We start from the raw sequence: 17,549 nt of genomic DNA, 5'->3' as shown, positions 1-17,549 counted from the left end.
TTGTTGTTGTTGATGTTTTTAAAGGTAGGTAAGCTATAAAGGTAGGTTGGAAGTAGCAATGACACACTACGCAGACTTAGTGCCTTTCCATTAGTGTACATTTAATTTTAATGTAGGCCGTGTGTCATGCCATTAGGACTAGTACACTCGAAGGTAGGTGGGTTAGGTAGGTCACAAAAAGTATTGGGATACCTATAGAATATACCTAGTTATAGATTGATAATAATGTTTCTACCAATGCCTACTTCCCAAGTACCTATACGTAACATTATCTCACAACTATTAAGTGGATATTATTACAACTTATTATCGCACTTTTAAAAGTTAGTTAGCTTAGTTGGTAGTGCGTCTGCCTTGTAAGCGCTAGGCCGCGGGTTCGATTCCCGCCCGGGGCGGATTTTATCCTGATGGGATAATGTTCGTTCTCGGAACGGCTGGCTTTCTCCTATCCTGTCTTCCTTCTCTCTTCTATTTCGGGACGATAAGACCATAGCAGTTACAGTTCCCTCTGTCAAACCTCTTAAAAAAAAAAAAAAAATCCGACTTTTAGGGCTGTTTGCCCCGAAACTTAAGCCTCAGAGTGGGCTTTCTGTGTACGTACCTAAGTAGATAGCTAGATACCTTACCTTCTCTACAGGTATCACCTTCTCTACAATAGGTATCCAAGCATTAGATGTACGATTAGGACACCCTCCTCTATACAATACTCAAGCACGCTGTTAGGCACGCTTGACTCTGGTCTGTGGGCTGTATGCTACAGGTCACGTTGACGACACGTTTTTATTTCGACTGAGAAACGTGCGAACGAACGCGTTTTTAATGCGAGCTTATGTTTTGATTACGAACAGTTCAGTCGAATTCGATGTTTTTGTTCGAATGTTGGAGTCATTCCGTTTGTAGAGCGCCACCCGTTACTTTCCCAAGTGCATTTTAATTGCATTTGATGTTTTTGTTCGAATGTTGGAGTCATTCCGTTTGTAGAGCGCCACCCGTTACTTTCCCAAGTGCATTTTAATTGCATTTTTTTTTTCGTTATCAATTTCAAACGAGAGTTTTTTGTTGACATCTTGACGTACTAGAGATGAAAATAAGAATTGTTTAGATAAAAAAGTAGATTTTAAAGTAAATACAACCCTGCATTTAAAGATAACAGTGTGAATAATTAGTTCTTTTAATTACTTATACTTATCCGTGTAGGAAATAAGATCGTGATTTATTGCTAGTTTTCCTGCTGAACAAATAATAGGTACCTACTTAACTAAAAAATACCTAGTTTATTTTTAGCGTTTGTTACTTGACGTAAGTTTTTTCGTGCGTGGAAATACAATTTGAGGCTGAATTAATAATAATTTTACGTGTATTATTGGGTACTTGAGCGTTTTTTTTTTTCTTTTTTTTTTAATTATTTTTCCTGTAAAATAGAAAATCAGTTGGGATCTTCTTAGGTCGTAATTTGTAAAGAAATTTAACAACATCAATTTAATTCCAATATTTTTTTTTAATACCTAGTGTCAATAGTGAGTGCAGTTCATGTGGAATAAGGCTAATTTCGATTTAAAATCAAACTCAAATTTTGAGTTCAATACGTTTGAAAAGTTGAACTTCAGTGGAACAATAACCAACAATCAAGCGTGTTTAAGAGCCATCGTTTTACCTACCTGAATTTTTTGGCCAAAAACTTAAAGAATATTATATTACTAGTTTTAATAGTGAATTTTAGGCTACAATATCTAATAAATAATTGGTTTTTGTAAGCGTCATCTTTTTATAACCATAATACCTATTTTAGCACCCTATTTGGATACTGTCGAAGCGGAAATAACTTTGGAAAATAAATCGTCTACGTTCAAAATGGTCACTCAAAATGTTCATTATTTGGATTCCCCCCTGGCCCTCCCATCAGAGCCCCCGCCTGTTCTAGAAAATGTTGCCAATCATCAGAGTCAAACTCAGAACCAAGCCCAACTTTTGCCCGAAAAGAAAATGCTGAATCGAGAGGTACGAAACTTTTGGCCCAGACTGATTTACATACAGGCAGGTTTTCAGACATTCTTAGATGAAAGACGCTTAAATGTACAATATGGTAGTCCAACTTTCGCGTCTTTTTCTGGCTGACTAGCTAATACCATTTTACCCGAAGTTTTGCCTTACGTGGTTTTGCATACTAAATTTGTGGAATAGGCAGTTGGAATGTGGTATGTAGAACAAAAACTCTCACAGTCGTTCTAGCAAATAGTTGTAAGAATGGTGGTAAAATCCTTTTAAAAAATGCATATTAATAATAATTGTATTGAGCATGAATGTTCATAAATGTCTTTCCCAGAATAATAGGTACGCATCGCTAAATTTCATAATTTGACTTGGACTCGAACCACCAACCTTCAGATCCGAAGTGAACCGCAATAAACTCTTCATCATCGAGATTCTTACTTATGTTCGTTCCTCTTTTCACCCGAGTAGATTGGCATAAAAATATGCGCTCTGAAATCATTATCATTAGGTCTATTGCACGTTTGTTCTCTCACGAATACACGTGGTTCTATTACAACCTGCACGCAGCACGTGCCTTCAACAATATGACAAACTTGCTGCACACTGCAGGTTGCAAAGTATAACCCAATATTTAATTTCGTGGAATTTAAAGAGGCGTTTAGAGAAATTTATGTTCGCGAATTCTAGAGGGTTGCGTAACGCAATACCTTTAAGGTCCACAGTTGTTGAAGGTCCTGGAGTACAAGGTACAAGTTGGAATGATTAGTCTCCAAGAAGACTTGGAGATTGCCCCAGATAGTCTCCTAGTATTCTCAGTGGAAACTTTTCAACATGATCCTATGTGTCCTTTGGTCCCGTTCCCATGAACTCCTCCTTGATGTCCCTTCACATAACACCACATCCTACGGAACTTCCTTCCTTATCTCATCCATAAATCTCTGGAACTCGGTACCTTATCCCATCCTAAACTCACTTTCCTTTCACTCTTTCGAAGCCACCCTCACAGAAGCAGTCAGCGAAGGGTTATTTTCCTCCTAAAATCCTCCTCTCCTTAATCTTCCGTGCCAACACCTCCTTGAAGTGGGGGAAGGTGCCGGAACTTTCGCGCGCGGGCGAACACGGGATGCAAGTATGAATGTGAGTGTAACTGTTGTTCCTAAGGTTCATAAATTTGGGCCATCATTCTAACACCTCTGTTCTCTTCCCAGGACCCCATGTCCCACCGGATTATCGAGAAGCGGCGGCGAGACCGCATGAACAACTGTCTGGCCGACCTCTCACGACTGATCCCGGCCGATTATCTGAAGAAGGGTCGCGGCCGCATTGAAAAGACTGAAATCATCGAGATGGCAATCAAGCACATGAAATATCTGCACAGTGTGGTGTGTACGCGGACACCCAATGCCAATCCGTCAAATGAGTTACCCCTAGAGAATAGTCAAATGTTAGGTGAGAGAAACGTTTATTTAATAATAACAAAATTTAACAATGTCCATTTATACATTCAATACGGTACTCTTCGATTAGCATATGAAAATATCAACACAATAGTCAGAGACATAGATAGTATATTAAATTTATGACACCAAGACCAACTCTATCTGTATTAAGCTCACGTGAATTGGCAAATGTTTCTCGCGTGAGAAACTGGGTCACGTGTGGTCAAACGTTTTGAGCTTATGGTTTTGTGTCTACTATTACCAAGTTCTATGCGCTGAAAATAGTTTACTCTCCTTTGCATATAATATCTGCAAACATTACCTGCCTTCTTGAGGACTTTGCCTTATGGTCTTTTTTTTTTACTGCTTGCGTAGGACGGAATAGTCCCTTTACTCCAGCAGTAGGCCAGTACCTACTATTCTGACGTGCTAAGCAAAAACGCCGTATTATTATTATTAGTATTATGTCAAAAAACCCTACTTTCGGGAAATCGAGTTTAAAGATTTCAATCTATAGGGCAAACATACATTTTTGACATACGGCAACACGTCTTAGTGATTTTTAATTGGTTTAGGATAAAGAAAAAAAATATAGGATCAAAATTTAAGGAACCATTTGGCACCAAAAACCAAAAATCGATCGCCGTATTATTATTATTAGTATTATGTCAAAAAACCCTACTTTCGGGAAATCGAGTTTAAAGATTTCAATCTATAGGGCAAACATACGTTTTTGACATAGGTACGGCAACACGTCTTAGTGATTTTTAATTGGTTTAGGATAAAGAAAAAAAAATATAGGATCAAAATTTAAGGAACCATTTGGCACCAAAAACCAAAAATCGATTTTTTGACATACGGCGTTTTCGCTTAGCACGGCAGTATTATTGTGGTTAAATTCTCAAATTACATTGAGGATAAAATTTCATACCTCGGCTGGGATTGAAACCACGCCCTCCTGTTTACTAGGTGAGCGTCTTGGCAGGATTAATGTTGAGGATGTTTCAAAATGTTCCTTCCTAAACTCTACTAATTTGAATGTTATAGATAATTACGACCAAGACAGCAAAGTGAGTGGCATTGAAACCACGCCCTCCTGTTTACTAGGTGAGCGTCTTGGCAGGATTAATGTTGAGGATGTTTCAAAATGTTCCTTCCTAAACTCTATTAATTTGAATGTTATAGATAATTACGACCAAGACAGCAAAGTGAGTGGTAAGGAAGAGACCTCTGAGCACAACCCAAGCAAACCGACTGAAAACTCCTCGTCCATCACTGAGCTAGACCCTAATAAACCTGAAGGTGAAGGCTCCCCCGCTCCTATTAACCTAGAGCACTTCAAGCTAGGTTATCAGGAGTGTCTGTCCGAGAGTATGCACTATCTGGTGGAAGTGAAGGGGTACTAACCTATGAACAGAACATGTACTTTCTATAAGGAAAACAACTATAAGTCTATGTACTCCCATGTCTATGTATACTAGGGCATCAGCAACTAGTTAAATACCTACCTATTATCATAAAGTTACCTGAGATTTAGATATAGATAGGTAAGGCCGTACCTACATAGTATTGAATATTCTCGCCGTATGGTCCATAGAACAGGAACAGAATGTGCTCTGATCCGGAGAAAATGTGACACCCACTACTTCTGCACTATGGCCGCGATAGGTTTGGATGCATTCCTCTTTGGCACTCGCCCAGAGCTTGAGGGTTTTGTCGAAAGATCCCGTCAATATTTTGTCTCTGAAATTGAAATGTGAGAGATTTTCAAAAGCAGTTCTGCCCCGCCTTCAAAATTATTGCCTTCTCAGAATTACTGTACATGTTATCCAGCATAAATTTAGAATTTTAGACATGTGAGTAGAATTTAGAATTTTAGACATTTGGGTAGTAGAATCTTAGACCATCCACTTACCCATAAGGTTCACTAAAGGCTACAGCATAGACCACATTTTGATGACCTCGGTATGTACATATTTCATGACCAGACTTGATGTCCCACAGCTTACAAGTCCTGTCGTAGCTACCTGTAAGACACCTGTAATGAATGGAAGACGATAGTTTTGGAAGGTAAGTTATTAGACAATAATTATAATAATCAGAGTTGTTAGGTATAAAGAATGCTCTTTGTTAAGTGTCTGTATTACAAAAAGGGGTATACCTACGTACCTCCGTTTTTACAAAAGCTAACTTTTTAAAAACTCATCTAAATATCTACGTAAATAAATCTAGGAACAGGTGCATACAATATTATGTCGGTATAGATTCATATAAAATTATTAGGTAAGCTTCTTCGTTTTAGTCTCAATATTTTTTTTAATTTTTATAGTTTTTTCTGAGATAATAAAAAAAAATCATGAGAATCACCAATTGTGGACATCTCCTCTGTAGTTATAAAATACCGTTAAGTTCCGTTAAATATTTTGTCATTTTATTACGAGTGCAAATTTTATGGATTCAGATCAAAATTTATTAAATTAATTTCGTAGTGATTACATTAGATCGAAATAATGGCTTGATTCTGAAATAATCCAATGTCATAAGAGGTGTTACAGGCCCCCCGCATAAATAGATGTCGATCATCTCAGAAAAATTCTAAACTAGTCCAAAATGTAGCGTCATAAAATACCAATAAGATAAGGTACAAGGATCTAGTTCAAAAGTACTAGTTTTGTGGAGAACGGGAAGCGAGTAATGGGAAATTTTTCTTCTCATGTCAAGGGAGCACGTGACCCATGGTCCAATCACTGCCAACTAATGGAAAACAAACGACCTTTGGACTGATAAATTTACGAGTAATTTCAAAACTAATGATGTAAAGTCGTCACAAAAAAGGGAGAGTGTGATTTTTGATTGGATGTGATGTAAGTCCACCTGATTTCTGAATAGGTATGTTAGTAACACCTGACTTTCCAGGAGAAATCAATCTCTAGGGTGGTGGAAAGCAGAATGGGGTGTGGAAGAAAATTCTGGACCCTGAAAGGAATTCTAATAAAGCATTATTATACCTTGAAAGCACGTGGTAGCTGTAGTAAAAGCGTGTATTTTTGACCTTGACATTCCTTTCTCCCCGTACGCATCGCGTACGCACTATCTCTATCTCACTTGAATCATGAATGAAAAATATGGGAAAATCATGATGGCCGCTGCATGGCGACTTTTTGAAAAACTTTTTGCATAATCCGTTAGATCTCAGCACTAGTATTGGATTTTTGCAAATCACCTTATTTTCTTCATTTTTCCCAAGTACATACGTAAAATAAATAGCTTCTTTTTGGAAAATTATACAACTTTGAAACTATCTAGATACCTACCTAAATACATTGTAATAGGGTAGTAATTTAATTTTCTGAGTGGAAAATTGCCTGATCAACTTGTCAAAAATATTGAATTCGCGCGCTAACAAAAAGTATTTGACAGTACCTACCGAGATATACGTATACATAATGTACTTTTGCCTTATCAGAACGATCCTTTCGGTCCACAAAACAAGTGCTTTTGTGACTTGAAGGGTGGGGGTAAGAGTAAACGGTGAAAATTTGAAGACTGCAACAATCCAGTTAGTTCATCTGATACTGTTTTACCTACTGCTGGGGCTGCAAGGATAGCTGTAAAGATAGAGATGATAAGAGCTACGGAAAATTTAAAAACACTTTTCTCTGGAACCGTAACGTAATAGTGTAATAACACCCAGGTGAATTCCTCGATTTTACCCGGGTTATCCCCCGGCCAGAAGTCAAGATTGGATGAACTCATACGTACGTCCGAGATTGGATGAAGTTAAGAATCTTCAAAGTGATTATTATATGTAGTCCGATAACATGATAACAACATAGATATTGAACTTGTAATTAAACTTGAGTTTTCCTCAAGATAACGGTGCCTATCTTCCAAGTTTTTCTTCATTTTACTTTGTTTTGTCTCTAGGCAGAAACACACTATCGTCACGTCACGTGAGATCACTTGACGTGATAGTGTGGCTGTCCTGAACGAAATTACCTACAATAAAGGATCTAGTTCAAAAGTACTAGTTTTGTGGAGAACGGGAAGCGAGTAGTAGTACTAACCTTGAAAGCACGTGGTAGCTGTAGTAAAAGCGTGTATTTTTGACCTTGACATTCCTTTCTCCCCGTACGCATCGCGTACGCACTATCACTATCTCACTTGAATCATGAATGAAAAATATGGGAAAATCATGATGGCCGCTGCATGGCGACTTTTTCAAAAACTTTTTGCATAATCCGTTAGATCTCAGCACTAGTATTGGATTTTTTGCAAATCACCTTATTTTCTTCATTTTTCCTACATTAAATACCCAAGTACATACGTAATAGCTTCTTTTTGGAAAATTATACAACTTTGAAACTATCTAGATACTTAAAAACATTGTAATAGGGTAGTATTTAATTTTTTGAGTGGAAAATTGCCTGATCAACTTGTCAAAAAAATTGAATTCGCGCCCTAACAAAAAGTATTTGACATCTCTGTGCTGCTGCATTTACCTCTGTGGTGATGACGTCACACGCGGTACACCCATTTTAAAAAAAAAACAACAACAAATATTTTATTTTTGGTCCCACCAAAAACAAATTCCTCTTGATGTGTTTCAAATTTGATTATTAATTAAATTAATTAATAGGCTTGGTACTAAAGAACCTTTTATCTCATGTTAATTACTACTTAAAGAACAGTGTTTTTATCAACCTCCACAAAATGAATCTCATGTATTATTTTTGCTTTGTCCTTCTGAGCTTCTCTGCCATAGATGTTCTCAAATCAGGTAAAATTCTCAACCACTTGTTGAGTGTGAGAGTCAGCATCATTTCTTTTCATTATTTGATTTCTGTACAGCTTTAAATGAAAATATGATAGCAGAAAACAGTGCAACATGTTATCATTATTCTTTACACCTGTTAGGCATCCATCCAAAGTTTGTCCCGTTCATGACTTGAAAACTTCAAAGTGTCTTTGTGTCTTGCTACCTAAGACCTACTCTCCTAGTCCAAAACTAAGGATTACTGGCACATGTCCTGGAAGTCTGGAACACTACCATTGGAACAGATAATCTACTACCTTCCGAATCAGTTTTTGTCAATATAGGTACCTACACAGGCTTGCTTACTGGAACTTGACTTGGTGCACTGTTATGCACTCAGATTTGATTTGAAAAGGTGGTAATTATGCAGAAGTCATGTCCGTGGAAAAGAAAAGCTCCTTTTTGTTTTTAACCTAACCCTTTAATAACACTAATCACTGCTCTAATTGTGAAAACTCCTTCTTGCGTTCAACCTAACCCTATATAATAACACTGGGCACTGCTTGTTTGTGCCAGTTCCTTTGGTAACAATATAATATTCCCCAGACGTGACTTCTGCACAAGTACCGTCAAATGATATTTCATAACTACCTACTTACCCCATTTTATTTTTTAGTGTCTTGTATCAAATGCTGGAACTGCCGATCAGATAGTGATCCCAAATGTGCCGATCCATTTGACAACTCCTCAATTCCAATCAATGACTGCAAAGTGGAACCAGAGCTCTCACATTTACTACACCTGTTAGGCATCCATCCAAAGTTTGTCCCGTTCATGACTTGAAAACTTCAAAGTGTCTTTGTGTCTTGCTACCTAAGACCTACCCTCCTAGTCCAAAACTAAGGATTACTGGCACATGTCCTGGAAGTCTGGAACACGACCATTGGAACAGAATAATCTACTACCTTCCGAATCAGTTTTTGTCAATATAGGTACCTACACAGGCTTGCTTACTGGAACTTGGCTTGGTGCACTGTTATGCACTCAGATTTGATTTGAAAAGGTGGTAATTATGCAGAAGTCATGTCCGTGGAAAAGAAAAGCTCCTTTTTGTTTTTAACCTAACCCTATAATAACACTAATCACTGCTCTAACTGTGAAAACTCCTTTTTGCGTTGAATCTAACCCTATAATAACACTGGGCACTGCTTGTTTGTGCCAGTTCCTTTGGTAGAATGGGAAATTTCTTCTCATGTCAAGGGAGCACGTGACCCATGGTCCAATCACTGCCAACTAATGGAAAACAAACGACCTTTGGACTGGTAAATTTACGAGTAATTTTTTATTACTTAAGATAAATTTAATAGCAAAACTAATGATATAAAGTCGTCACAAAAAAGGGAGAGTGTGATTTTTGATTGGATGTGATGTAAGTCCACCTGATTTCTGAATAGGTGTGCTAGTAACACCTGACTTTCCAGGAGAAATCAATCTCTAGGGTGGTGGAAAGCAGAATGGGGTGTGGAAGAAAATTCTGGACCCTGAAAGGAATTCTAATAAAGCATTATTATAGGTAACTACCTACCGAGATATACGTATACATAATGTACTTTTGCCTTATCAGAACGATCCTTTCGGTCCACAAAACAAGTGCTTTTGTGACTTCATTATTATAGGTAACTACCTACCGAGATATACGTATACATAATGTACTTTTGCCTTATCAGAACGATCCTTTCGGTCCACAAAACAAATGCTTTTGTGACTTGAAGGGTGGGGGTAAGAGTAAACGGTGAAAATTAGAAGACTGCAACAATCCAGTTAGTTCATCTGATACTGTTTTACCTACTGCTGGGGCTGTAAGGATAGCTGTAAAGATAGAGATGATAAGAGCTACGGAAAATTTAAAAACACTTTTCTCTGGAACCGTAACGTAATAGTGTAATAACACCCAGGTGAATTCCTCGATTTTACTCGAGTTATCCCCCGGCCAGAAGTCAAGATTGGATGAACTCATACGTACGTCCGAGATTGGATGAAGTTAGGAATCTTCAAAGTGATTATTATATTTTATCCCCCGGCCAGAAGTCAAGATTGGATGAACTCATACGTACGTCCGAGATTGGATGAAGTTAGGAATCTTCAAAGTGATTATTATATTTAAGTAGTGTAGTCCGATAACATGATAACAACATAGATATTGAACTTGTAATTAAACTTGAGTTTTTCCTCAAGATAACGGTGCCTACCTTCCAAGTTTTTCTTCATTTTACTTTGTTTTGTCTCTAGGTAGAAACACACTATCGTCACGTCACGTGAGCTCACTTGACGTGATAGTGTGGCTGTCCTGGACGAAATTACCTACAATGAGACAGACGACACCGAAGCGAATACAATAGTCCGTCCCTATACCTTTTATTATTACTGTTGTAATTTAATAAAGGAAGGACGGACTAAAAATGAATGGAACTCATTTATGCTACCTATTGCTACCTACAGTAGGTACCTACTGCTACTGCCCTATAAGTAACTGCAGTAGCACATCGGTCACTAGGCTCTGTCAAACTCAGCATCTAAAGATTCTAAAGCAATGAAATACTCGCTCCCCACATGAGCTCGCGCGACGTGATTTGATGATGGTGTGTTTCTACTTCTACCTTTTCTTTCACCATAATTCACGGACAGTGATCTAACTACCGAGAAAGCAAAATATCTCTAAAAATAAACTATATGGAATAGTACCTAACTATCGAGAAAGCAAAATATCTCTTTAAATAAACCATGGAATAGTACTGATAACACAACGTACAAACCCAAACCCGGCCACATTCTCCCCACATGAGCTCGCGCGACGTGATTTGATGATGGTGTGTTTCTACTTCTACCTTTTCTTTCACCATAATTCACGGACAGTGATCCCAATTGTCATAAAAAATTTCAAACATGACCTTCAGCAATGAAGGAATTTTGTTCGCGTTTAATCTAACTACCGAGAAAGCAAAATATCTCTAAAAATAAACTATATGGAATAGTACCTAACTATCGAGAAAGCAAAATATCTCTATAAATAAACCATGGAATAGTACTGATAACACAACGTACAAACCCAAACCCGGCCACATCCTGATAACACGAAGTTAAGTAACGTGCCCGGCCACATCGAACGAAAGGGTCGCACACCACAGTACGCGTGACTTGAAACTCTCGAGATCACGTGCATGAAGGCAAGACTTGAGAAAACAACATTGGAGAACGTACACGCTACACAGCACAGCCAACAGCCAATAGTTTACAGCCCGAGTTTAGCCATAACAGTATACAGTACGTGTGTTTTGTAAAACTTTTTTTCGATCAGGATTTCTTTAGTGCGGCATTCTTTTTTTTTTGCTATCTCTATTGACTGGTGTTATGTGTGTTTTAAAATCGTGTACAATAAATTGTACATAGATATTTATGTTTTTCTCTGATTCAATATTGCTTTGACATTTTGATCGCTCCGGGAGGACGGCCACATCGAACGAAAGGGTCGCACACCACAGTACGCGTGACTTGAAACTCTCGAGATCACGTGTATGAAGGCAAGACTTGAGAAAACAACATTGGAGAACGTACACGCTACACAGCACAGCCAATAGTTTACGGCCAGAGTTTAGCCATAACAGTATACAGTACGTGTGTTTTGTAAAACTTTTTTTCGATCAGGATTTCTTTAGTGCGGCATACCTACCTGGAGTGTTTTTGGAAAATTTCCTGTATTTTTTCGGTGTTTGCGTAAAAAAAGCGGCGAATTTTCAAGTGTGTCCTAATATTGGATGAAGAAACATCACCCAAAAGAAGGATTTCTTCCTGTATCAACAAGGATTTCTTCATTGAACAATAATTCTATTAAAATAAATTGAACAGGAGCTCTCAGTGTTGTAGGTAAGTACATACCTTATTTATTCCAAAAACGAATTTAATTTTTCATTTTATTGAAAAATTATTTGGAATTTTTAATAACCACTACTGCAATGACTGCAAATGACTAATATTATCAACTTTTTCTCCTGTGTAGGAATCTACTGTCCACCTGCACAACGTGTTCAAGTTTCCAAGGAAAGGTACTCGAGTACCTCGTTTCGTCAGTGTGATACCCCCGACAATTTCCTGCATTTTTTCGGTGTTTGCGTAAAAAAAGCGGCGAATTTTCAAGTGTGTCCTAATATTGGATGAAGAAACATCACCCAAAGCAAGGATTTCTTCCTGTATCAACAAGTATTTCTTCATTGAACAATAATTCTATTAAAATAAATTGAACAGAAGCTGTCAGTGTTGTAGGTAAGTACATACCTTATTTATTTTATTCCAAAAACGAATTTAATTTCTCATTTTATTGAAAAATTATTTGGAATTTTTAATAACCACTACTGCAATGACTGCAAATGACTAATATCAACTTTTTCTCCTGTGTAGGAATCTACTGGCCACCTGCACAACGTGTTCAAGTTTCCAAGGCAAGGTACTCGAGTACCTCGTTTCGTCAGTGTGATACCCCCGATAGTGCTACACCAATGTGAACCGTTAAATGGAGACTCAGAATCCCGGCAACTTCGTGATTATTGAAATTGCCGAAAGCTATATGCACTTGAAGTCTGGACTAAGCTTGCTGTTTACTCTAGTGATATTTTATTTTTTCATAGTGCCTAGGTAGATATTTATTTGTTTAGTTTGCCCATCAGCAATCAACTGCAGGTACTCATGAGTCGTAGGTATTTAAATAGATAGATAATCTAGTGCAATACCTATGGACTGCTTAAGGGATGGCTTAAACTGTCGTGATTTGGACCAATAGCAACAGCAACTGCAGCAGCAATGGGGGTATTGGTGGCAACAGTGGCCGATCCCCTGGCCCTAACCAGACCACCAATATGGTCAAATGCGAGAAGTAAGTATTAGTATATGGGTATTGGTGGCAACAGTGGCCGATCCCCTGGCCCTAACCAGGCCACCAATATGGTCAAATGCGAGAAGTAAGTATTAGTATAAGCTTATTCACATTTACATAATATGTACCTACTCCAATTCTCAGGCCAGCCACTCACTATTGGGTATTGGTGGCAACAGTGGCCGATCCCCTGGCCCTAACCAGGCCACCAATATGGTCAAATGCGAGAAGTAAGTATTAGTATAAGCTCATTCACATTTACATAATATGTACCTACTCCAATTCTCAGGCCAGCCACTCACTGTCAGGTAGACCTTATCAGGTGTTGCTGTCAGGTCTACCTGATATCAGTCAGATCTATAGATATGAGGTCTTGAGCTCCATTCCTTTCAAGAATTCCAAGGGAGGGAGTAATGGGAATCATAATCCTGCACTTGGAGCTTGTTACTACCGCATGCTTTTGAGGAATTGGCCCAAGGGCTGTTCGGTGCATAATCCATTTATCCTCCTCTTGCAGTAGAAACGTTGACTTTTCTCGCTTTGTCTACCTTCCTTCTCTCCTCTCTAGATACCATCTTCTTGCTCCCTAATAATCCTGCACTTGGAGCTTGTTACTACCGCATGCTTTTGAGGAATTGGCCCAAGGGCTGTTCGGTGCATAATCCATTTATCCTCCTTTTGCAGTATAAACGTTGACTTTTCTCGCTTTGTCTACTTTCCTTCTCTCTTCTCTAGATACCATCTTCTTGCTCCCTACCTACTTCCTTAATTCCTCATAAAGCATCTTTCCTCTAATCTTAAAATCTCTCTCCTCCAGGTATCTTTTCTTCCCTCGCGTCTTGTACTCTCGCTTTAATCCTAAGTTCTCTTTTCCTTGATATAATTACCTCCCTTCTTTCTTTATCTCTTCAACCACATCTAACAGCCATGTTCTCGTGTGAATTCATCAAAAGCTCACTTTCCCCTCTATCTTTATATCTTTACCTTCTTCTCTTCCCTACACTTTTTACCTCTCTTCTCTTCTCTCCCTACCTCATATTCTCTTTCATCCATCTCTTCACCATCCCTCTCTCTCTCCCTCGCTCTCTTTCTCTCTCTCAATGTACACGTTTATTCCCTCCTCCTCTTCCCATCTCTCCCCCCTAGACTATCTCCATCTCTTATCCTTTCTCCCTGCCTCATATTCTCCTTTATCATTATTTATTTTCTTTCATCCATCTCTTCACCAACCATCCTTCTCTATCTCTCTCTCTCTCTCTTTCTCTCCCTCCCTCCCTCCCTCCTTCTCTCTCTCACACAATGTACACGTTTATTCCCTCTTCCTCTTCCCATCTCTCGTACAAGTAGACGCCTAATCCGTGTCTCCTTCTTTCTCCCTCGGACACGTTTAATCCGTATCCTGTCTCTCTCTCACACATCTCTTTTCCTTGATATAATTACCTCCCTTCTTTCTTTATCTCTTCAACCACATCTAACAGCCATGTTCTCGTGTGAATTCATCAAAAAGCTCACTTTTCCCTCTATCTTTACCTTCTTCTCTTCCCTACACTCTTTACCTCTCTTCTCTTCTCTCCCTACCTCATATTTTCTTTCATCCATCTCTTCACCATCCCTCTCTCTCTCTCTCCCTCGCTCTCTTTCTCTCTCTCAATGTACACGTTTATTCCCTCCTCCTCTTCCCATCTCTCCCCCTAGACTATCTCCATCTCTTATCCTTTCTCCCTGCCTCATATTCTCCTTTATCATAATATATTTCCTTTCATCCATCTCTTCACCAACCATCCTTCTCTCTCTCTCTCCCTCCCTCCCTCCCTCCTTCTCTCTCTCACAATGTACACGTTTATTCCCTCTTCCTCTTCCCATCTCTCGTACAAATAGACGCCTAATCCGTGTCTCCTTCTTTCTCCCTCGGACACGTTTAATCCGTATCCTGTCTCTCTCTCTATGACTGACCTTCATTGAGCTCAAAATCCAAGAAGGTAAGTTTCTATAATCATCTCCTTCCTTCTTCTTTTAGATGGAATATGATCTATTTAATTTTCCATGGCTCAAATTTATTATTATTATTATTACTGGAAATGATTGTGAATACCTAGCTAGTAATTTACATATTGAAGTAGGTACTTGATTACCACTGGTGTGTATCTCATCCCTGTTGTGCTGGGGCCTCACAGGGACATTTAGGGGCCCTTAAATGAAGTAATATACCTATGCCTTGGAAGTATCCACAGAACATGTGAATGCAGTACTTCATTAGGTTGATAATAATAATAGGCTGAGGCTCGGGTCGTGGAATATTCCCACTTATCTGCCGGCAAGTAAACAATCTCTGAAATATGTCAGATACATCTCGTCCGACCACTGAAGTTAAGGAACTTTGAACGTGGATAGTAGTTGGATGGGTGACCGCTTTGGGAACACTGCTTTGTCTCGTGCGACACTTCATTAGGCTGATAACAATGATAGGCTGAGGCTCGGGTCGTGGAATATTCCCACTTATCTGCCGGCAAGTAAACAATCTCTGAAATATGTCAGATACATCTCGTCCGACCACTGAAGTTAAGGAACTTTGAACGTGGATAGTAGTTGGATGGGTGACCGCTTTGGGAACACTGCTTTGTCTCGTGCGACACTTCATTAGGCTGATAACAATGATAGGCTGAGGCTCGGGTCGTGGAATATTCCCACTTATCTGGCGGCAAGTAAACAATCTCTGAAATATGTCAGATCTCTAGTAGCTCTGTCAAACTTTCTTGACTTGGCGGGGCGGAGCGCTACCGCGCGCCTTTATTACACCTCCCATCACTGAAGTTAAGTAACGTTCAGCGTGGATAGTAGTTGGATGGGTGACCGCTTGAGAACATCACTTAACGTTGGCTTTTCTCGCTTTGTCTACTTTGGGGTTTAAGCAGTTTATCACAAGAGGTTGGATAACCTCTCTCACAAACCCGACGTATATAACCAACAAAAGGTCAGAATCAAGCAGAAAGTAACCATCCATATGGGGAATTGCATTATGCATGGTTCTTTTCTGCTTAGTACTGTTGAAAAATAGCCTCTCTGCAGGTTTGGGCTTACCCATTTAGCGGACAACCCTTCTAAGTATTTTGAATTTAAACGATTTTACAAGAACTGTTGTATCTTACGTTAGAGAACTCTGGGGTTTTACTGTGATCACGATTCCTTCATTTTGAACTCCGTTTTCCTGTTATCAGAGCGGGCTTTCCATCTATAAATTGATCAATCTATTTTTCCCTGATTTTCCTCACGATATTGGTATTTCTCACGTGTTGAATTCGAGCAATCGGTCAATTCGATCTTGACTGGTCCATAAAACTGAGAAATGTAATGCACGTGACCTATGGAAACTGGCGGCATTTTACCGCTTTTTGGCGGTTTTCAGTGTAATTTAACAATATCTCGGGAACGGTATAAGCTAGAGACTTGAAATTTGGTAAGTAGTTCACCAATGTGACAAGGATGCAACAAAAAACGTTTGTTTGAGATGGTTGCTGCGCTTGGCGGTATTTTGACCGCTTTTGGGCAGATTTCGACCGTTTTTTTGGCGGTTTTCAGCTATAGCGACAAAACGGTTAGAGATATTGTAAAACTTAGGGTAAAGAACACTCAAATAAGCATCATTCAATAGGGTAAGGAAAGTCGTGTGATGTTCACACCAGATTTTTTATACCTATATAGGTACTTCAAATGAATAAAGGAAGGACGGACTAAAAATGAGTGGAACTCATTTATGCTACCTATTGCTACCTACACTAGGTACCTACTGCCCTATAAGTAACTGCAGTAGCACATAGGTCACTAGGCTCTGTCAAACTCAGCATCTAAAGCAATGAAATATCTACAACATTCTCTTATCATGCACCAATCATTCATTTTGCTTACTCATAAAAAATACATCTAATAACCCACTTCGCACACCTCTCTCCTCACTCTCATACCTCTGCACTCACTCCTCTGACTCCGCTAGACTTGAGAATACGTCATCAACCTTCCTGCACTCTCTCTCTCTCTCTCTGTCTTACACGCGAGGCTTAACACGTTTTGTTGCACGTGATGGCGTTATTCAAGCCGTGTCCACACTGGAGACAGTTCGGCTGAAAATGGCGTAGGCTTGCCAATAGTCCAAGAATGTGATGATGCCTATAATCTGCCTGTGTGGGCTGGACGCTTGGCGCTCGCCTGGTAAACAGGTTGTAGGACGTGGGTGGTGACTCGTCAATAGTCCAAGAATGTGATGGTGCACTGAGAAAAAAACTAGGGTGCTGGAAGCTGAATCGAGTGACTAGGTTCCGGAACTCTAATACGGAACTCTATATCAAGAAAATCTACACTGTACTATAGCATTCGAATAATAATAGAGTTCTTCCACCCTAAGTCTCCTAAAACTTCGACACCCTATCACTCACTTTCTTCTCAG

General features: G+C 39.1%; 1 protein-coding gene and 2 long non-coding RNA genes across 3 annotated transcripts in view; all 3 read left to right on the top strand.

Annotated features, from left to right (window-relative positions):
* LOC103508840 overlaps positions 1–17,549 on the top strand; it is a 29,968-nt gene that overhangs the window by 6,954 nt on the left and 5,465 nt on the right. Inside the window, exons 3-4 of the mRNA XM_026823335.1 lie at positions 3,201–3,441; positions 4,617–4,834. Of these exons, the coding sequence (XP_026679136.1) occupies positions 3,201–3,441; positions 4,617–4,834 (459 nt within the window). The remainder of the gene's footprint in view (positions 1–3,200; positions 3,442–4,616; positions 4,835–17,549) is intronic.
* LOC113467257 lies at positions 11,719–12,328 on the top strand. Its single transcript, XR_003391401.1, has 2 exons — positions 11,719–12,108; positions 12,242–12,328. It is a non-coding gene; the product is annotated as an uncharacterized LOC113467257 (long non-coding RNA).
* On the top strand, positions 12,340–12,773 carry LOC113467260. The gene is made up of 2 exons (XR_003391403.1): positions 12,340–12,504; positions 12,640–12,773. It is a non-coding gene; the product is annotated as an uncharacterized LOC113467260 (long non-coding RNA).

This window comes from Diaphorina citri, unplaced genomic scaffold (genome assembly GCF_000475195.1).
Source record: "Diaphorina citri unplaced genomic scaffold, Diaci psyllid genome assembly version 1.1 scaffold438, whole genome shotgun sequence".
In the NCBI taxonomy this organism is placed as follows: domain Eukaryota; kingdom Metazoa; phylum Arthropoda; class Insecta; order Hemiptera; family Psyllidae; genus Diaphorina; species Diaphorina citri.
The sequence above is the reverse complement of the archived record's forward strand: the minus strand, read 5'-3'. Positions and strand labels throughout refer to the sequence as shown.